Below are 22,287 nucleotides of genomic sequence, written 5' to 3'. Positions count from 1 at the left end.
TTCTTCCTAACATGATATACAGATTCAACAAAATCCCAATCAAAATCCTAGTAAGTTGTTTTGTAGATATCGACAAACTCATTCTGAAGTTTATACGGAAAGGCAAAGACCCACGATAGTCAACACAATACTGAAGAAGAACTAAATCAGAAGACTGATGCTACCTGACGTCAAGACTTACTACAAAGCTACAGCAATACAGACAGCATGGTATTGGCTAAAGAAGAATCTAACAGATCAATGGAACAGAATAAAGCTGAAAAATAGACCCACACAAATATAGTCAACTGATCTTTGACAAAGGAACAAAGACAATTTAATGAAGAAAGGCTAGTCTTTTCAACAAATGGTGCTGGAATAACTGGACATTCACATGCAAAGAAACAAGATTCTAGACGCAGACCTTACACTTTTTATAATTACCTCAAAGTGGATCATAGACCTATATATAAAATGCAAAACTATATAAATTCTAGAAGACAAAATAGGAGAAAAATCTAGGTGACCTTGAGTTTGCTGATGAATTTTTTGATACAACATCAAAGCATGATCCATAAAAGAAAAATTTTAATAAAGTTGAACTTTATTAAAATTAAAAACTTCTGCTCTGCAAAAGACACTGTTAAAAGAATGAATCGACAAGCCACAGACTGGGAGAAAATACATGCAAAACCCGTATCTGATAAAGAATCTGTATTGAAAATACTGTATTTTTACTCAGTTAACATGCTCTTTCTACCATCTGCCAACCGCTCCCTCCCAATGCTAGGTATTTTCATAAGCACCACTATGTCAATTTTCTACACGCTGCTATAAAAAATTAGCATAGCATGCTAATTAATTAGCATAGCATTATTTGCATAAAATGTGGTATACAAAGAACTCTTAAAACTCAACAATAAGAAAACAATACAATTAAAAAATGGGCAAAAGATATAAATAGATATCTCATCAAAGAAGATATAAAGATGGCAAAAAAGCGTATGAAAATATGCTCAATATCATCTTTTGGGATGTAAATAGGGAACTGCAAATTAAAACAACAATAAAATACCACTATACACCTATCAGAGTGGCTAAAATTCCAAAAGCTGGTGATATCAAAGGCTAACAAGAAGCAACAGGAACTTGCATTCATTGCTGGTAGGAATGCAAAATGGTGCAGAAGACAGTTTGGCAGTTTCTTACAAAGCTAAATAGTCCTACCATACGATCCAGAAATCACATACCTAGGCATTTACCCAAATGAGCCGAAACTATATCCACACAAAAACCTGCACACAAACATTTACAGCAGTTTCATGCATACTGTAATTTTACACAAATAACACATGCCTTCTACATTTGTCAACCATGCCCTCCCCGAGAGGTATTTTCATAAGCAGTGCCATGCCGATTTTTTTTACATGTTGCTGTAAAAAAAATTTAGCATACCACACTTATGAAAACACGTCTCGCAGGGTGGGATGGAGGGGAACAGAGTTAGCAAACAAACGTAGAAGGCTGCATTATTTGCGTAAAAATACAGTAATTGCCCCAAAACTGGAAGCAACCAAGATGGCCTTCGACAGATGAATGGATAAACAAAACTCTGGTACGTCCATCCAATGGAATATTATTTTTCTGTGATAAAAGTAGTCTATTAATAAAGACAAAACAAACTAGTATGGACAACTCTTTTGGAAAATAAAATAATCATGCCCTTTTTTTTTTTTTGCCACTCAGTCTAGGACTCTATCCCAAGGAAGTAAGAAATTGCAAAATAGGCTTCTCTACAAGAAATTTCACTTCACCATTATTTATAACAATGAAGTCCATCCAAATACTTAATAACAGAATGCTCAAATAAGTTATATTATAGCCACATGAAATACTATACAACTATTAAAATCCAAAATGATATTTAATGTTCATGATAAAAAAGTAAGTAAAATGTACTTGCAGTATAGCTACAATGTTGTAATATTACACAATCAGAAATGCCTGTTATATATGTATAATAACATCTGGAAATAAATACTCTATCTTATCTGAGTGGCAGAATTACAACTGAGTTTTATTTGCTGACAACAAACATTTATTTTCTAACCACATGCATTATTTGTATAATTAAAAAGTAACAAGAAATGAATAAAATAAGTATGTTTTAAAAAGCAATAAAAAAGCAACGCCCTGGAATTATGAGAATGTAAAAACATGGTTTTGCATAACTGGGTCCCCGTTAGCGTCATCTGTAAAAACTGGTTTTTGGCAAAAGCAAAGGAACCCTCCTTCTGAGACAGGTGGATTGTCTTATTCATCCTTGTATTCTCCTCAGTGATCCAGGGTAAGGAACAGAACATAGACTCGAACAAGTGTGTGATACAAGTTAAAGAAAAAATGAAAACCAAACCAACATAGCATTCTACATTCTAATTCTCAAACCTGTACTACACACTCAATTCCTGTAATTACTACAAAATGGAGTCTACTTCTAAAATGTAATTGGATAAATCTGCATCAAAAAAGGGCCCTAGAAAGGACCTAAGCTAGGAACTACTATATCACTACATCTCTCTAAGAAAAAAGGTTTTTGTAATTAAAGACACAATTTAAAGCATCTTTGAGATTTCCCTCCTTTTCACATGACAAGGTAAAACTATTTTAGAAAAGATCAAGATTTAACACAGCAATATTATAGTTAATATAATCAACTTTTATGATTTAAACAATCAGGTACATGGATTATTAAAGACATAGTTAAACCTTAAAATTTGTCCTAAATACTTACGCAGGAATACCATTGAACTCATCAGAAGTTATAAATAGCATTTCCTTAATATTTCTTTGTCCTTTTGGGGGCTTATTTCCGGGTGCAGATTCCACAATTTTGGCTGGTTCTTCAGAGGTAAGATCTGCTCCCTTAGCACTACAGAACAGAGATGCACACACGTATGAGTAATTGCTGGAATTAAGCCACAAACTGAAAAGTTTTCCCAACTGAAAATAATCCGTATCAAACACATGATTCATCCTGTTATAACAATTTTGTAGCCAACATTTTTTTTATCTCTACTGTTCATGAAGATCTAAAGAGTCAAGAGAATGTTGAAAAATTAAGTCTCCAAATCTTTCATAATATAGCTATACTTATTTACATGCCCAAAAAAACAGTTTATGTGGTACATATGCTAAACATCTTCATCACTTATCCCACTGGCTCCAAAAAGTCAGTGTGTGTGGAATTAAACTTATTTAAACTCCAGCTTATTTAAACAGCTTCTGTTCCTGACTTCCCTATTTCTGGACACGAAAAAATCAATCACCTTAAGCTTCTATTTCTTCCAACTTATCCTGTTGGTCGGTAGTGCCAGTCCCTGCTTGTTGCAGACTCATTTTAGTTGCCAGCGAAGAGCATGGGTCGCTCTTGGATTCAGTCCTGCAAAACTTTTGGAGCCAGTGAGAACTCTACTAATATCACCTGCCTCACTAGCAAACAGAGTCTAGACCTAACTGTAGCTTCCAGGCTGCTTAGCTGCTAGGGAGGAACAGAGCCTGACATCAGCAACAACTCAAGCCATGCTGGTATATGGTTCCAAGAAAGAAGACATGGCCTATAGAAAAGAGTAGATCTAATATAGGAGCAAATGAAGGGAATTCCCAGGAAGGCAGAGAAGTGGGATACCAAGATGAGAGCTAAGTACCAGACAGAGAACGACCAGGCCTGACTGGGGCAATGGGACTCAGGAGAGGGTTGTCATGATAAATACAACCAATATTACAGAGCCATCATCCTAACATGAATCCTAACAGGAGAACAGATTCTATGGTAAGCACGGTTGACTCCTGCCTATACTTGCTTGTCTTGACCATGTGCTAAGAAAGCTCTTGACTTCCCCTTCAGACCCTGCTATGTGTATCAGCTGAAAACAATCCTTTCAACCTAAAAGTAGGCCACGGTGCGCTTGGAAGAAAATTCCTCCTATTCCCGTAGCCACATTCCTGCTGGATGTCCAATGTCCAGCCCACGCTACAGCCCTGGAAGATATCCTATGATGATCTCTGTTTCCCAGTATTCACTCATGAATAATTTCTATTCTTACAGGGCAATTCCAAAGTATGAAGAAGCCAGACCACGCCCAGGGACTCTGTTGAGCTATCTTCTCCTAGGGGCCTTTACCCATCATCAATAATATGGTTCTTCTCCTCCATAGAAAAGTTTGTGCTTGCCTTTAATTTTTTTCAAATTGAAACATTATATTATTTATGGAAACACCAAGCCAAAACCAAAGCTATTGCCATCAAGTTGATTCCAACTCATGGCAATCCCATGTGTGCAGAGTAGAACTGCTCCATGAGGTATTCAATTGTCAAGATTGTGACCTTTTGGGAGCAGATCACCAGGCCTGTCTTCTGAGGTGCCTCTGCATGGGTTTGAACTACTAACCTCGTGGCTGCTGTGGTGAAATGAGTTCCTTTATGTAGCCTTTCGCCTTAATTCTGGAAAACAGCTTGAGAGACTTTTCCCCCTAAACCCTGAGGAGTTACTAATCTTGAGCAGTTTTCTACCGCAGAGGGTTTGTTACATTTGTCCAGGTTAGCTGACAATTCCTGGGTAAGCTGTAAACAACTTGGTTTTAATACTTTTTGTCTGGTCCTGGGCTGTAGCCTGCCCTGTGATTTGTATGCACCTTGCAGGGATTGGTCAATAGACTATGCAAATGAGTTATAGACCAGCTACTGCTACTATCCAGATGAACTGTCTGTGGCCTACTGAGAGGGAATTGATCAGTTGTGGCCCTGGTGGGAGCACCATGCCTTGAAATTAACAAGGAGTTTGTATATTTAAGCAGCCAGCCCCACAGAGGTTTATAGACAAAAAGAAGTAGAAGAAAGCAGAAAGAAGAGAGAGAGGAGGCAAAGAACTTCCTAAAAGAGTTGTAACACTGGTCAAGGGCTGTAACACTGAAGACAGCAAGAGGCCCAAAAGGGGCACAGCAGCAGAGCCAGCTGTGACAGACAGCAGGGCCAAGAGTCTGTCCTGAGGGGGCTGAGAAAAGGCCCGCACAGTCGAGAGTAGCTGAGAGACCTGTCCTGCAGTGAAGAAAAGACTTTGCCTACATAATTCCTGATCCTGATTCCTGAGTTGTAGCCTGCTGATCCTGATCCCAAATTGTACCCTGTTCCTTAATAAACCACTTAACTGTAAATATGGTCTGTGAGTTCTGTGTGGCCATTGCAATGGATTATCAAACCCAGAAGTGAAGTAGAGAGTTCCATGGAGGGATGGCTAGTGTCAGAGTTGGTAAAAATGTTGGAGAGTGGAGATATGTCTGATCTCCACATCATGGGAGTCAGCTTTGGGCTGACCCTGGCCATTATCCCCACTGATACTATTATACTTCCACCCTTTTACAAGTGCTTAACCGTTTGTGAAACTCAGGGTTCCTAAAGCAACACAGAGGCAAGATTATCATAAATGCCAGGATAGTGATTATCTGACAGAGGAAGGGTCTGCATCAGAAAAGGTGTTTTAATATACTGATAATGTCCTATTTTTTAACCTGGGTAGACAATACATGGGTACTTGTCTATTATTCTCTTAAATTTGTACAAATACTACTTAAATTAGTTTCTGTATGTATGGCACATTTCAATTTTTTTTTTTTTTAATTAAATCCGCAATGGATTGTTTTTACATACTTTTAGATTTAATGTTTGGTGGCAGAGGACTGGAGAGAGGAGAGAGGAGAAATACTAGAAAGAATGAACATAGGCCATCAACAGATCACAGATAAAGATGATGGAAGATCCCATTCAGAGCCAGGCAGTGGGAACAGAAGGGAAGGCATGAACAGACAAAATACCACAGAGGCAGAATGGACAACTGGTGGCTAAGAGAGGGCGAGACAAGTTGAAGATGTTGAGTGCCCACCTTGATGACGGAGGATGGGAGCAGCAGGTTTGGATGAGTGGCTAACAAGAGGGACAGGGCATTTGGTCTTAGACATACCAAGTTTGAGCAGAAAACAGCTCATTCATGAGACTCCCAGCAGGCAATTAAGACAGCAGAAACTAGGCTGGAGGTGGTCACTTGAGAGCATTAACAGTAGTGTTAGGTGAGCATGAGTTAAACAGAGCTTTAGGAGACATCAATAATTTAAGGGAAAAGAGGCGGCCAAGTCAGAGATGCAGGATAAAGCTAAGGAAGTACAGTGGTAGTACAGAAACCAGAACTTTAAACAAGGGTGATCAGTAAAATAAAATCTGAGTACAACCAGTGCTGAAAAGGGATCTTTTGACCTTTTTTGTGACCTTCAAGCAATCAGTTTCATAAGAGTGATGGTAATGAAAATTAAAAGCCAGGCTTTAGGCGCTCTGGGAAAAAGGGGAGACAGCAAACATATACTGTCAGTGAACAGACAGATGGGAGTTTGAGAGGGAGAACAGAGCTAAGTTTTTTGTTCCTTTGGCTGTTTTTAAGGTGGGAAAGCTTATTTTTACCCTAAGGCAATGGGCAGTGGCTCTAGATGGAAGAGGGAAGATTTTGTCCCCTGGAGGACATTTACAATTCTGGAGACATTTATCACTATCACAACTGAAGGGGGGCACTACTGGGATCTAGTGGGTAGAAACCAGGGATGCTGCTAAAGATCCTATAATGCACAGGACAGCTGTTGCAACAAAGAATTATCCAGCCAACCACCCAAGATACAATTGGTCTCTATTCACCTGGAGCAACAGAGGAAGGAGACCCAGGAATCAGAGAAGGAAATGGGCTGCAAGTTTAATTGCCTTCTTGAACTACTACCTCTTTTGGCATGAGACCAGAAGAAATGGATGGTGCCAAGCTACCATCACTGAACATTTTGATCAAGGATCCAATAGTTGGGCCTTGATCAAAAGAAGGAAATAGATGTGGAACAGAACTTCAAATTTTTATTAGAAACCAGACTCACTGGATACACTGAGACTGGAGGAACCTCCAATTCTACTGCTGGAAAACAACTTTTAAGCCTTGAATGGAAACTATCCCATGAGGTCATCTCTAAACTAAACAACAATTTAGCTCATTTAATAAAAAATGTTTGCCTTGCAGTGGGATGCAGACCTCAAATTCTCATAAAAAGGCCAGACTTAATGGTGTGACTGAGACTAGAAGGACCCCAGAAGTCATGGTCCCTAGACCTTCTGTTAGCCCAAGACAGGAACCATTCCCAAGCCAACTCTTCAGACAGAGATTGGACTGGACTATGGGATACAAAATGATACTGGTGAAGAGTGAGCTTTTGGGACCAAGTTGACACATGAGACTGTAGGCAGCTCCTGTCTGGAGGGGAGATGAGAGGGCAGCGGGAGGTCAGAAGCTGGCCTAATGGACACGAAAGTAGAGGGTAGAGAGAAGAAGTGTGCTGTCTCATTAGGGGGAGAGCAACTGGGAGTATATAGCAAGGTGTATATAAATTTTTGGATGAGACTGACTTGATTTGTAAACTTTCACTTAAAGCACAATAAAAATGCAAAAAAATGTTTGCCTTGAGCAATTGTGCTTTTTTAAAGAATTATCCATATGAGATTAAATGGACAATAATAACTCTAAAACACAGACAAAAACTTTAAGGGACAGAGCATCTAAGTTAACAGTAGTGAACAGGCAGAGATCGGGAGAATGGTGATACAATGTGAGGTATGCAACCACTGTCAATGAACTGCACATGCAAAAATTGCTGAATGGGTGTATGTTTTATTATATTTTCACCAAAAACTAAAAAAAAAAAAAAAAAAATCATCCAGCCCAAAATATCAATCGTGACAAAATTAAGAAACTCTGCTCTAAGGGAAAGAAAATGAGTGGAGGACAAAGAAGCTAGAGCAGACTCAGCCTTAAGAGGGACAGCATTTTCTTCAAAAACGGCAGGATAAGAGAACTGGTGAAGACAGGAGGAAATATTTCCAGTGCAAGTTACAAAATACTGAATAATCACTGATAAAACTGCAAATACATGAAAAAGCAAAAGGCTCTGAGGTGTTTGTTTGAATGGGCTTAAAAATCCAGATAGCAAGAATAACTGTAAATATACTTACATGCTCTTGGTTACTGTTACTTGAGGCAAATGGGGAGGAATGTTTTCTTTGAGATGTTGCACATCTTTATAATCTTCTTCAAGAGATTCACAGAGTTCCTTAAAAAAAAAAAAAAAGCTCACAAATACATACCTGTCCTCCCTGTGTGTTTTAAAACATTATAAAGAATGCGAAAGATTATGAAACTCAATCACAGTGACTGTGAATGTACCAAATGCAGAATGAGGCGAAAAAGCACTGAATGCAGCAACATAAAAAGACCCCTTTGGTTTCTAGAGCTGTTTTTGCACGGTGATATGTTTTTCTCTAGGGGATTTTTTTCAGAGAATAATTGCTATAATAATATTACGATGGGCAGGGTTGAAGTTTAGGTCTCCCCAAAATAATTTTACCTTGGGAGGCAACTAAAAAAATACTTGAATAACATGTCTTTCATTCTGGTAAACTGCTTTTGTTGACTTTGCAAGCGTTCCTTAGTGTTACCTGTGTAACAGCAGCAGAATGACAATGCACACCTGGATGACAAGCATGAGACACTGGGTGGAATGACATTCATTGCTGACGGGCAGGTATTCCAGCTTAATGAAATTTTCTACTTGCTCATAACCCTTTCTTCTTTTTGTCTTTAATTTCTACCAGAACTTGAGGCTATAAATTTATAAGGAAAATATTCTGTACCTTGGATTCCTGTCATCTGACTCCCCATAATAATGTGAAGAGAAATTCCAAATAGCCTTTAATTCTGAGTTGAACATTCTCTAGGGCCACACTTAACCTTGAGCATTTTGGGGCACATCAGAATAAATAAAAATACAAATATTTGTTTCCATTTTGAATTTACATCTTTCTTTTGAAGAGCTGAATGATCCTCAGATAACTGATTCCATTCTGACTAACAGTTCTTGTTAGCTGATGTCTAGTCAGCTCTGACTCATGGCGACCTCATGTATAACAGAAAGAAACGTTGCTTGGTCTTACGCCATCTTCACAATCATTGGTATGCCGGAGTCCGTTGTTGCTGCCACTGTGTATTCTGAGTGCCTTCTAACCTAGGGGGCTCATCTTCCTGCACTATATTGGACAATATTCTATCACACCCCACAGAGTTTTCATTGGTCAATTTTCAGAAGTTGATCACCAGGTTTTTCTTCCTGGTCTGTCTTAGTCTGGAAGTTTTGCTGAAACCTGTCTACCATGGGTGACCCTACTGGTATTTGAAATACTGGCGGCATAGCTTCCAGCATCACAGCAACACGCAAGCTACCACAGTGCAATAAACTGACTGATGGGTGGTGGTGACTAATAGTAAGTTAGGCATAATCCATTCCTTTGACTGAAAAATCTTTATAGATCTTCAGCATTATTGAAAGGGACTATGGAGGCCATATTTACTGTTCAATCTCACCAAACACACTTCAATAGCTCTAACAACAGCATTAGGTAATTATGGTATAGATTGAATACCCTCCCATTAGGAAGGAGACACAAGCACTTTCATTAGCCAAAGTCAATCAGGAGGCTTGTTACTAATTTAGAACAAAATATTCATGTGAATAAGGCTCAAGTTTTTCTTAAGTCTTTGTATTAAAATTTATAGAAATGCAGAAATATAAGGGGCCTAAAAAATATTCCAGTATGATGTTATTTTTCAAATGAGGCCCAGAGAGGTCAAAGAGGTTTTTCAGGGTGGCAGAGAATGCTGAGGGCAGCCAGGGTGAGAATCCACATCTCATACCAACATATCATGTTTAAATTAAATCTACCAAGAATTATTCAGAAAATCCTCATCCTGAATAAGGTTCAATTCCTTTGGCTATCAACAAGAAGAAAGAAATACCTATGGAGCTATTAAGTCCATTAGACTGGAAAAATAAAACACAAATGGTGCTCTACACCATTTATGCTTATTTACAAAGCTAAGAACATTATAAACTTATAAAAAATTCTTAAGAATTACCTGCTGATTAGGGAGTTTGTGTTTATGGCCTTTTTACTTTGTTTCTTAATTAGAAATACATTACCTTGAGTGAATTGCTGGTTTGTTCTTGATACTCAATTTCCAATTCCAATTTATTTAAAAGTTCATTTACTACAATGATCTCATCTCCTATTTTATTTAACATAGTCTTCAAGGCAGGTTCTTGGCCTATTGTAAACGAACGTAAAATGAAAAAATACGCAGAAAAGCAATAACATACAAGTACCCATTTGAACTCTTGGAACAGACAGCTTAACTTTATAGAGACATTTGAGGGGTGGAAAAAGGACCACTAATGCAGCCCACAGGATCTGTCTCCGTAGGTAATCTTCAGAGCCCATCTCTAAGAAGTGCAGAAGAGAAGGGTAAGGCAAGTACAATGAGTCCTTGGAGTCTAGCAAAATCCTCCACTATAATAAAATACCGAGAAATGCTAGATGAAGTAAATACCCTTCTACATGCATAGCTGGCGTTTCATGAGAAGAAGGAAAATCCCCAAGGGCTGCAAATGAAGGGAAAGCCACAGACTAGGCAGTCTGTGAGTTCATGCTCAGCGGCCCTAATCTGGGGGCGTGGAGGGATGCTGGGAGAGAGGCTGTCAGTCTCAGCAACCTAAGAGACATGATTTTAACGAGGATAAGAGCCAAGGCATTGGGCCTTCAAAATACAAAGTGTTAGAAGAACCCCACAGGAGGCTGGACCCCTTCCGATGGGATACCTCCTCAGTGAAAACGCAAATTCCAACCACTGGCCAGGGACACAAGCTTATGTGTTCCCCTGGGAATTTGTAATATAGGTTTGTCCTCACTTGGGTTTGGGTTTCATATTTATACCTGCTGGCGTAGTGGTTAAGTGCTACAGCTGCTAACCAAAAGGTGGGCAGTTCGAATCCACCAGTACTCCTTGGAAACTCTGTGGGGCAGTTCTACTCTCTCTTATAGGGTTGCTATGAGTCAGAATCGACTTGATGGCAACAGGTTTGGTTTTTTTGGTTTATAGTATTCAAGACCCCAAAGCAAAGAAAGCAATACAAGAAGTCATAGCCTGGTGATAACCTCGGCACGCCTGGCAAAACTAAAGACAAAGTATTTATAACATAACATGTTCTTATTCTCCCAACTCCACCTGCTCGCACTTCTCTCTAGCTTCAATGATTTCAGAGGGATGGGAAAACCAAAGAGAGTCTCCTCCCTGCTATAAATTACAGTAGTAATTTTAAAAAATCTTATTTTTAAAAAAGGGCAGATAAAAAACACAAAAGAAAAACTATTCACAGAATTTTTTCCATTCTCACTCCTAGCAACTAGTGTGAGATACACATTGTAAAAGCACACTTTCACCACATCTGTAGATCATGGAGGCGGCAGGATGAAATGCTTAGAAACTCTAGGCCTAAAGTCAGAGCTACCTCAGAGGTTACTGTGAAATTACATACAAAATGGGCTTAACACTGTGTCAGGAACCTAGTAAAGCACTCAGTACAGTAAAATCTGTGAAAACTAGAAGCTGTGTAAGGCAGAAACCTGTCAGAGAAAGAAAATGCAAACATTTTCCACTATTAGCGATAGAAAAGTGGTAAGACTGCACTCTGAAGGCGAAAAACTGATGAGACCCGGAAAAACAAGGCAATTCCATTGAGTTCCAGCCCTCATAGGTTTCACTGTAAATGCTACTATTCATCATCATGAGATGCAGTATGTTAGTCAATCTAATGGAGCAGTACTAACTATATCTGACATTCAGCTCATAACAGCTAAAACAAATTAATAAGTAAATGAGAATACTGATGCCTCTACTGAGAATAATTTCAGGGAGTTAGATAACAATAGAACACAGTATCTCTTCCCTGTAGGTTAGTGTCTAAATAGCTCTTATCTAAACATTAGGGTCTTATTTACTGATTTGTAATAATACAACCAATTGAGCAAATTCACTATTTCTGATAGTGGTGATCTAATAAGTTACAAAGTTATAGCAGTTAAGTGGCACAGTGGTTAAAGCACTCAGATGCCAACCAAAAGGTTGGTGGTTCAAACCCACCACCCACTCTGCAGGGGGAAAGATGTGGCAGTCTGCTTCCGTAAAGATTTTCAGCCTTAGAAACCTTATGGGGCAGTTCTACTCCGTCCTTTACGGTCACTATGAGTCGGAATCCACTCGATGGTAGTAGGTTTGGTTTGGTTATTAAATAGGGTGGAGTCCCTGCTAGTGCAGATGGTTAATGCGCTCAGTTGTTAACCTAACAGAGGTTCAAGTCTACCCAGAGGCACCTCAGAAGAATGGCTTGGCAAGCTACTTCTGGAAAATCAGCCACTGAAAACCCTATGGAGCACCGTTCTACTCTGACACACATGGGGTTGCCATGAGTTAGAATTCACTGTTTTTGTTTTTTTATTAAATAGACAATGGAACCAACAAATTATTCTCCCTATGTACAAAATGAAAGTTGTCCAGTGTGTGGTAATCTAATAGGTCAGACAACTTTCAGGTCATTTTCCAAAAGAGCTTACATTTTTAGTATCCTCTGCAATATTCAAAATATTGATGCTGAAATGTTTTAAAAATCACTAGTCAAATGTAAAAATAACTTTCTTAAGACAGTCATTTAACCAGGCATCAGGATATCATTCAAAGCAGGACAACAATGAAAAGGCGTTTTGTATGTACAAAGTCAGTGGAATCTGTTTTACTTACCACAGCTTCTTAATGACAGAGTGTTTTTAATATTGCCAATCTTCTCGTTAATGTAAGAGCATAACTGTTCCAGATCCGAGGAGGCCATTCCTTAAGCTGCTTAAGGAAAAACATATATAAACACATTTATAAAAAAGTAGCCAAATTTTTGTTCACTACTGGGTAAATCTCATTTCCTTGGAAGGAAAAGTATAAAAACTCAAAAGCAATTTCTTTCAATTCTACAAAATATAGTTTCTAACCAAAGTTCAGGAGACTTGTCTTAGAGCCTTCTGTAGGCAACAGATCCCAATCCAGAGTACATGAGTTAAATATGGGTCATTTCCTTAAGGATTTAAGGAGACAAATGCACTATTCATGCATAGCCAACATAGGTATTAAAAAAAAAAAACCACGAATTTTAAAGGAAAAAAACAAAAACCCAGAAAGTTCAAAGAAACGAGCCCCAGTAATTATTTCTACTATGCCGTGAAAATGCCGTGGGGATGGGGAAATCCTGGTGGCGCAGTGGTTAAGAGTTCGGCTGCTAACCAGAAGTCCCGCAGTTCCAATCGACCAGGCGCTCCCTGGAAACCCTGTGGTGCAATTCTACTCTGTCCTATAGGGTCGCTATGAGGCGGAATCGACTCCTCGGCAACGGGTTTGTCTGTTTTTGTGGGGACTGAGGCTTTACAGTTCGGGGTCGGTAAGGCGACGAAGGGAAGAGAAAGAATTGTTATTATTAATTCCAAGGACAGGTCAGAAGTGACCCGCTAAAGAATCCACAACAGCTTACCCAAGCCGGGGAAATGTTAACCCCTGCCCTTCTGCTCAGCCAAGGAATGCCCTCCGGATTGAGGATCCCCCAACACCAAACGCCAAACTAGCGCCGGTGCCGGACCAAAGCGTCCGCCCGCTTCTGAGTCGCAACACACCGAGACTAGATCTCGGCCGGAAGCCGGAGATCGCGAGACGCGACTCGGTGTGAAATTTGAACTGCCCGCCTAGAATCGGAGCCGCGCAGGCGCAGATCCTCGTCCTCGCGGCGGGCCCGGTTTGCGACTGCGCGCGGCTTTGCGTTGTCTTGGCAACACCTGGGCTGTCCCCAGCGGGGGAAAGAGGCAGTACTGCGTGGACTTTTGGACGAAAACTCGGTGCTCCTCTTAACTTCCGGAGTGGACGATGCTCTCAGTCAGTCAATCAGTTGACCAACCCTGACCGCTGCCAAGCCGGGGCCAAGGGTTCTGGAGACGAAAAAAGAAAAGAAGTTAGAAACTGTTACATTAACTGCTCGGAGTCCTGGTGACGCAGTGGTTAAGCGTTAGGCTGCGAACCAAAAGTGAGCAGTTGGAATCCACCAGATGCTCCTTGGACACCCTGTGGGGCAGCTCTACTCTATCCTGTAGGGCGGCTGTGAGTCGGAATGGACTCGACTGCAATGGGGTTGGGTTTTCTTTTATATTAGCTGCGCAGATCTCCTTACTAAAGGTAATAATCCCTACTCTGGCCAAACCATAAAAGGAGCAAAGGAAGAGAAAACTGTGTCACGATAGCGAAAAGAGCCAGGATATTGGAAGAGGAATTGTAGTAGGAAATTCTAGAAGATGCGGAGATTGCAGGGACAAGAGAATTAGAGAGCCTGAAAAGGCAACACCCTCAGCTAGGAAGTAATTGACAAATGGCTCAGAATTGACAGATCGAAGACGTCCGTGGAGGAAGGAACTGGTCAGTAACTTTTACCTCAGGCTAATCTATCCTTGCCTTTCTGCTAGATCCTGGTAGTACTTGTTTTGCATTTTCTTCAAAAATACCTCACTGCATATGATGACAGCTCAGTATAGGCTGTTGGTATTTCAGGTCAGACTTCTACTTGTTCCCTTTTCTCCATGGTTCCTATACAGATAGGTCCTCTGACTGAGGAACATGCCTTCATACTTTTCTCTTGATTCTCCTGCACACCCTTTGGGGAGACCTGCTCCACAAATTAAAGGCTATAATATTCTGTACTCCTGATGGAGTGTTTGTGGACCTACTTGGTGACAAAGCCATTTTAATTCTCCTGGAATCTAGATTTCTGAGTTCATGGAATTGGGATAACTCACCCAGACCATTTGCCTTTAGGTGTCCTTTTGAACCATGAGCCTTAAAGGAACTGGTTCCCTAAAATCACCTTCAAGTCAAACAATAGCCTATTAAGCAGCTTAGCAGAGAATGTTTTGGTTTAGGCATTGGGTTCTTTTGGAAGATTATCTATGTGCAGCCAGCTTTGAGAAGCAGAAACTCCAGGGTCTGACTAGAGGCTGTGTTTTAGGATGTTTGGCATGTCCTTAGTGACTCTGTTTCTGTAAGGGACTGTACTGTGCTCTCTGGTGTTATCTCCTGAGAAATTAACAATGACCTATATAACCCACTTTCCCTTCAAGATGACACTGCCCAATTCAAATCATATCTACTGACATGTATTCTGTTACACTAATTTTTGGTTTTTCTCTATACATTTAGGTTTTTGACATTGGAAAAACAAATATTGAACTCTTTTTAATATATTTAGTAGTGGCAAGAGTATACCAATTCTGAAACTATTTTTTGTGTACTGTAGGATTAAGAAATAATTGTGCTGATGTTGGAAACCAGGGATTTCATTGTGGAAGAGGGTGAATACAAGTATGGATGGTGGTAAGAAAAGGTGGAGCCCCTGTGGAGTTGGATTAGAATTGGAGGTATCAGCATAAACTCCTGATATCTAATATGTATTTCCTAGCTCTGTCCACTGGAAGGACCTAGAAATAATGACACCCAGTAGCAATGAGTATGCCTAGCTCCCTAAATGTCATTTCCCACTGTGTCAGTGATATATTGCTCAAGACAGCAACAATTATTTATTTGCTCAAGATTTTGCAATTTGGGAAGAGTTTAAGGGAACAGTTCACTTCTGTACCATGTGACATCAGGTGGGGTGTTTTGACTGGGCCTGGAGGATCCACTTCCCAGATGGCTCACTCATCAGGCTTCCAAGTTGGTGCTGTCACCTGAGAGCTTCAGTTCTCCATGTAGGTGTTTTCACATGGCTGCTTGGGCTCCTTTACAGAATGGTGGCTAGGTTCCAAGAGAGAAAAGGTATAAGCTGCCAGGCTGCTATCGGCGCCTCCTCTTCCTCCTCCTCCTCCTTTTTTAACCACAAGTGTTTATTGATAGATCGAAGAATACAATTTTAATGGAACAATAAGGCACAATCATAAATTAAAACAATTTACTATACAGTCAAAAGGGGGAGAAAAGCCATAATCTTAGGAATCTTAAATACGCAAATCAGGGAGCCTCTGAAGTACTCCTCTAACAGATCAGTATCAGGCAATTTTTCCCTTTTATACAATTCCTATATTATGTCACTTGAGCACAAAGTCAGACTGATACTTTGTAAAGAACTCATCATTCATTTATACGTGAGCCATCCAGCCTGGCAATTCCCCTATTCCCTTCCCCATCTCTTTGCAGTGGTATTGTTTAGCAATTCCCATATAAATAATTGTGTGCATGTCTTAGATCACCTTCCAAAGCAAGGAAACAAGCAAGAAAGCAAGCAATAAGTCAGAGAAAGTCAGCCAAGGGCAGATATATAGATGAATAGACTGATACAGACATGTTAGGATGCGAGCAGCCTGATTCAATGAGGTCTAAATTAAGTTGACTTTGGCAGAGAAGTTGCTCTGGTTTGTTCAGAGACCTGTGATGCCACCTCAGGTTGGGTTACCAACGCAGGCCCCTTGTTTCAGAGGGATTAGCAGTGGCCTACACGAGGAGCTAGGAAGCCAGTATAAACCAGGCAGCTGATGTTAACAAGACATTCAGTGCTTTGAACCTGTACTAGGAGTTGACTATAGCTTCAAGTATAATCATTTTCCAAGTGTAAAATTTATAAAGAATTTTATGCAGCATATCAAGACACCAAGGACAATCTTTAAATCTCCTGGACTGGGATAAATTAGGCACTTCCTTAACACTAATCTTTCTACTTGGGAACATGAAGTGAAAAACATAACACTGATGCATAAACCATGCTCCAGAGGTGTAAATACAGGATGCTTTGTAGTGTGCCTGAGGTTTCTCAAAAAAGCCACAAGACATCTGGGGTCTTAAACGCTAGCAAGCGGCCATCTAAGATGCGTCAACTGGTCTCAGCCCACCTGGAGCAAAGGAGAATGAAGAACACCAAAGACACAAGGTAATTATGAGCCCAAGAGACAGAAAGGGCCTCATAAACCAGAGACTACATCAGCCTGAGACCAGAAGAACTAGATCGTGCCTGCTACAACTGATGACTGCCCTGACAGGGAACACAGCAGAGAACTGCTGAGGGAGCAGGAGAGCAGTGGGATGCAGACCCCAAATTCTTGAAAAAGACCACACTTAATGGTCTGACTGAGGCTAGAAGGACCCCAGAGGTCTTGGTCCCCAGACCTTCAGTTAGCCCAAGGTAGGAACCATTCCCAAAGCCAACTCTTCAGACAGGGACTGGATGATGGGATAGAAAATGATACTGGTGAAGAGTGAGTTCCTTGGATCAAGTAGACACATGAGACTATGTGGGCAGCTCCTGTCTGGAGAAGAGATGAGAGGGCAGAGGGGGTCAGAAGTTGGCCGAATGGACACGAAAATAGAGAGTGGAGGGAAGGAGTGTGCTGTCTCATTGGAGGGAGAGCAACTAGGAGTATATAGCAAGGTCTGTGTATGTTTTTGTATGAGAGACTGACTTGGTTTGTAAACTTTCACTTCAAGCACAATAAGACTTTTTTTTAAAACAGCCACAAGTTCTCAAGCATATTGTCAGAACAGCCATTCTGGTGGTGATGGTGACCCCAAACTAAAGAAAAATCTAGACATTAAAAAAAAAAAAAAACCCTTGCCGTCGAGTTGATTCCGACTCATAGCAACCCTATAGGACAGAGTAGAACTGCCCCATACAGTTTCCAAGGAGCATCTGGTGGACTCGAACTGCTGACCTTTTGGTAGCAGCCGTAGCTCTTAACCACTATGCTACCAGGGTTTCCAAAATCTAGACATATGATAGCTATTTCCTGAAGAGTCAACACCACTAGCAAGAGTAGTCATGTTGGTATGTATGTTGAGAGTCAGAGACCAGAGATAGAGTGACCTGGGAAAGCCACCTAGAAGACTTGGCTCTATACCTCTCACCAAGACCACCACCTTTCAAGAACAGCTCCATCTAGAAGCTGTTTGATGACAGAGCAGAGTGCAGGGGACCAAGAGATGGTCACATTCTTCTGAGCAAAGTGCTGGTTACCAAAAAGCTCCAGGAGAGGCAACATCCCCGACCTGTTTATAAGTGAAGGTAGATAAAAACTGCCAGACCACTGAACTACCCTGCCAAGTCAGAAACATATTTAACAAGCATAGCTTAGGATGCCAAGTAGAGCAGAAGGGATTCTGAGGCTTAATAAAAAGCAGGTAGACTGACAGACCGAGTGAGTAGTGTGTTGGGTGACAGAGAAAGAGAAAGCAAACAATGTTAAGAAAAAAGAAAAGAAAAAACGATGAAGGAGCATGCCAGAGCCTAGCTGAAGGGAAAGCAGCACAGCTACCTTCGATATCCAGTGAAAGAGCTTGCTGGCTGGTACTTGGCATGACTCCCTCTCTCGCTCTTTCAGACTGAATGGACGTGTGGCATTCAGCAGCACAACACGGAAAGACAGTATTTCTGAATGGAGAAGCAGCAAATGAATACTGAAAAAAAATGGGCTGGGTGTACCATACTGTAATGCCCTGTTTACACCAAAGGCAGGGTTAGGTTGACAGATCATATCTGGGGTTCATGCAACAGTAGTACTTAGGGAGAAGGGGAATGATGGGGTGGAGGTGGGGCTGGTGGATAGGAGGACTCTCAAGTTTTAGTTCTTAACTGCTAGAAGGCAAGGGACAGCTTGGCCTCAGTCCTTTCTTAAAGAAATTGAATGCTCATTTTCTGTTCTATGTCCACCTTTTCCAAAACTGTAACAAATTCTGTGAAAGATAGGGTGCTATCCCCATCCGGATCAGCCTCCTGGATGAATCTGTCTGCAATGCTGCCCAGCTGCTCATCTGAGATAGTCACTCCAGCCATCATGGGTAGCACCTGTAACAGCTCATCTCAGAAGATCTTGTCATCTTTATCCAGATCATGTGGTCAAAAAGCAAAATGCTGTTTGTTGCTTCAGCTGTTGAGTGGTTCTGGTCCATTCACATCTTTGCTTTTTTCATTCTCCTCAATGGGTCAGAAATGAGCAAAAGCTCTCATGAATCCACAGAAGTTTACCTCATCTTCTCCTTCTGGAAAAAGGCATTGATGATCCAGTCCCCCAAAGGGTTGACAGCAAGTTCTGGAATTTGCTGGAAATCTTTCTGCCTGAGAGTCCCATTCTCTACTTTGTCTAGGCTGGTGAATCAGCTGTAAAGGCAGGTGATCTGACTATGTGAAAAACCAGTCTCCTTCATCTCCTCTAGCTCTTGGTCCCACAGATACGTGAAGGCCCGAGACTCCACCTTCCAAGTCGGAAGCTTCTCTGGGAGAAAACCGAAAGAAAAAACCAAACCCAGTGCCATCCAGTGGATTCCAACTCATAGCGACCCTATAGGACAGAGTAGAACTGCTCCATAGAGTTTCCAAGGAGCGCCTGGCGGATTTGAACTGCTTACCCTTTGGTTAGCAGCCATAGCACTTAACCGCTACACCACCAGGGTTTGAAGTAAAGCCTAATGCAAAGGCGAAGGAGGGAGGGGAGGAGGAAGGGGAGGAAAGGCTAGGAATCAAGAAGGGAGAGAGGAGTGTTTCTACCATGGACTGACGGGAAAACCTTTTTTTATTTTATTATAGTGAAAATATACATGCAGGCCTTCTTAATGCCTGTGTTCAGAAATCTAGTCCCATTACTTCCTGCGTGTCATGGATTGAATTATGTCCCCCCAAAGTATGTATCAACTTGGTTAGGCCATGATTACCAGTATTGTGTGGTTGTCCTCCATTTTGTGATCTGATGTAATTTTTCTACGTGTTGTAAATCCTAATCTCAGCCTGTGGTTAATGAGGCAAGATTAGGTTTTGTTAAAGTCTAATAGGATGAGATAAAACACCCTTACTCAGTTCACAGCCCTGATCCAATGTAAGGAAGTTTCCCTGGGGTGTGACCTGAATCACTTTTTATCTTGTTGTTGTTAGGTGCTCTACAGTGGGTTCTGACTCACAACGACCCTATGTACAACAGAATGAAACACTGCCTAGTCCTGTGCTGTCCTTATAATTGTTGTTATGCATGACCCCATTTTTGCAGCCATTGTGTCAATCCATTTGTTGAAGGTTGTCCTCTCTTTCAATGACCCTCTACTTTACCAAGTATGATAACCTTCTCCAGAAACTCATCTCTCCTGATAGCATGTCCAAATTATGTAAGATGCAGTCTCGACATCCTTGCTCCTAAGGAGTATCCTGGTTATACTTCCTCCAAGACAGATTTGTTCGTTCTTTTGGCGGTCTGTGGTATATTCAATATTCTTCACCAACACCACAATTCAAAGGCATCAGTTCTTCTTCAGTCTTCCCTATTCATTGTCCAGCTTTCGCATGCATATGAGGTGATTGAAAACACCGTGGCCTGGGTCAGGTGCACCTTAGTCTTCAAGGTGACATCTTTGCTTTTCAACACTTTAAAGAGGTCTCTTGCAGCAGATTTACCCAATGCAATGCATCTTTTGATTTCTTGACTGCTGCTTCCATGGTTGTTGGTTGTGGATCCAAGTAAAATAAAACCTTTGACAACTTCAATCTTTTCTCCGTTCATCATGATGTTGCTAATTGGTCCAGTTGTGATGATTTTTGTTTTCTTTGTGTTGAGGTGTAATCCATACTGAAGGCTGCAGTCTTGGATCTTCATCAGTAAGTGCTTCAAGTCCTCTTCACTTTCAACAAGCAAGGTCGTATCATCTGCATAATGCAGATTCTTACCAGATCTTCCTCTAATCTTGATGCCCTGTTCTTCTTCAGAGTCCAGCTTTATCTTACAAGAGATGAAAGGAGAGAGAATGGAGCAGAGAGAAAGGGACCTCATTTAGCACAGAAAGAAGTGCCGGGAGCAGAACACATCCTTTCAACCTGGGGTCCCTGTGCTGAGAAGTTTCTAGACCAGAGAAAGATTGATGACAGGGACCTCCCCCTAGAGCCAACAAAAAGAGAAAGGCTTCTCCTAGAGCTGACTCCCTGAATTCAGACTTCTAGCCTCATAAACTGTGAGAGAATAAATTTCTCTTTGTTAAAGCCGTCCACTTGTGGTATTTCTGTTATAGCAGCACTGATAACTAAGACGCTCCATACTCTACAAGGGATGAGGACAAAAGGGAAAAAATAAAACAGCAAGGTGTAAGAAACATGAGCAAGAGTAAAAGTAATGTAGTCTTCAGGAATAATAATGACAATAACATCAGTCTAATTACATGTATTGTGTACTTACTATAACCTAGGCATTTTATATATATTAGCCCAATTAATCTTTATAATAAACTTATGTTGCTGTTGTTGTTGTTAGGTGCCATCAAGTCACTTCCAATTCATTGAGACTTTATGTATAACAGATTGAAATGTTGCTCAGTCCTGCGCCATTCTCACAATCATTACTATATTTAAACCCGTTGTTGTAGCCACTTTGTCAGTAAACTTACAAGTACTTAACAATTGTTACTTCACAGATGAGGAAACTGAGGCTTAGAGTTAAGTAACTCTTAACTCAGAGGCTGTTCTCTTTACCATCATGCTCTGCTGCCTCTCAAGAGCAGGAGTCATTTGTACCCAAGTTTTGTATCCTGAGCCCAAGCACATCAGTCATTGTTTAATTCCCCCAAGGTCGCTTTCACTACCACATGAATAATTCTACATTATGTATGAATTCCAAGTTTTTAATACCCAACTGACTTTGACAGAAAAGACTATTCATATTTTTCATATTTTCTCATTGCCTTTGTCTTGTAGCTAAGCGTTAAGTTTAACTTCTGGATGTCTCCAAGTCAGAGTTAGTTAAAGGTATCATTGTAGAATAAAGATCAAGGATCTCTATAAGCAAGAGGACTCTGTATTTCTTTACAGCTTAGGATATATTTATTCTCTTGGTTTTGACCAGTGATTAGAGACTAATTGGTCCAATAAATTTTGGGACAGCTCCATAGCCTCTGAGATGCCTCACTAATCACAGGAGACACATCTGACCCTTCAGGGAGTTATGATGCCCAAGGAAGATTATGTATTTATATTTCCTACTAGATTACACTCCTTTGGCTTGTTTTTAAAAGCCCTTTTCCAACTGACAAAATTAAAATTCAAGGCATATGCTTGTAATACAATTTTACAGGGATCGTTTCTGAATTATTAACTGTCATAGCAGCCAGTGTGAATCATCCTAGAAAATCAAACTCCTCTATTCACAATGCCTCACGTCCTAAAGTGATTTATAGCTCTGGTGGAGGTTTTTATTTTTATTTATTTATTTACCAGAGATGAGAGGAAAAAGAAAGAGGGTTACAATTTTTCCTAGTGT

The 22,287-nt window shown here is 40.6% G+C and overlaps 1 protein-coding gene and 1 pseudogene across 6 annotated transcripts in view; both read right to left on the bottom strand.

Annotated features, from left to right (window-relative positions):
- The window catches only part of SKA1 (spindle and kinetochore associated complex subunit 1), a 55,939-nt gene that overhangs the window by 9,987 nt on the left and 23,665 nt on the right, over nucleotides 1-22,287 (bottom strand). For 2 of the 6 annotated variants that reach the window (XM_049900913.1, XM_049900911.1), the window contains 6 exons: nucleotides 15,654-15,811; nucleotides 13,512-13,959; nucleotides 12,737-12,832; nucleotides 10,086-10,210; nucleotides 8,065-8,162; nucleotides 2,771-2,908 (listed from right to left, as the gene is read on the bottom strand). In XM_049900913.1, the coding sequence (XP_049756870.1) occupies nucleotides 2,771-2,908; nucleotides 8,065-8,162; nucleotides 10,086-10,210; nucleotides 12,737-12,824 (449 nt within the window). In that variant the 5' untranslated portion in view covers nucleotides 12,825-12,832; nucleotides 13,512-13,959; nucleotides 15,654-15,811. Of the gene's footprint in view, nucleotides 1-2,770; nucleotides 2,909-8,064; nucleotides 8,163-10,085; nucleotides 10,211-12,736; nucleotides 12,836-13,511; nucleotides 13,960-15,653; nucleotides 15,812-18,315; nucleotides 18,432-22,287 lie in introns of those variants that run through there. The other 4 variants (XM_049900916.1, XM_049900912.1, XM_049900914.1 and 1 more) reach the window with 3 other exon arrangements.
- LOC126085476 (calcineurin B homologous protein 1-like) lies at nucleotides 18,502-21,264 on the bottom strand (annotated as a pseudogene).

This window comes from Elephas maximus, chromosome 11 (genome assembly GCF_024166365.1).
Source record: "Elephas maximus indicus isolate mEleMax1 chromosome 11, mEleMax1 primary haplotype, whole genome shotgun sequence".
Taxonomy (NCBI): domain Eukaryota; kingdom Metazoa; phylum Chordata; class Mammalia; order Proboscidea; family Elephantidae; genus Elephas; species Elephas maximus.
This window is presented reverse-complemented; position numbering and strand designations above follow the sequence as displayed.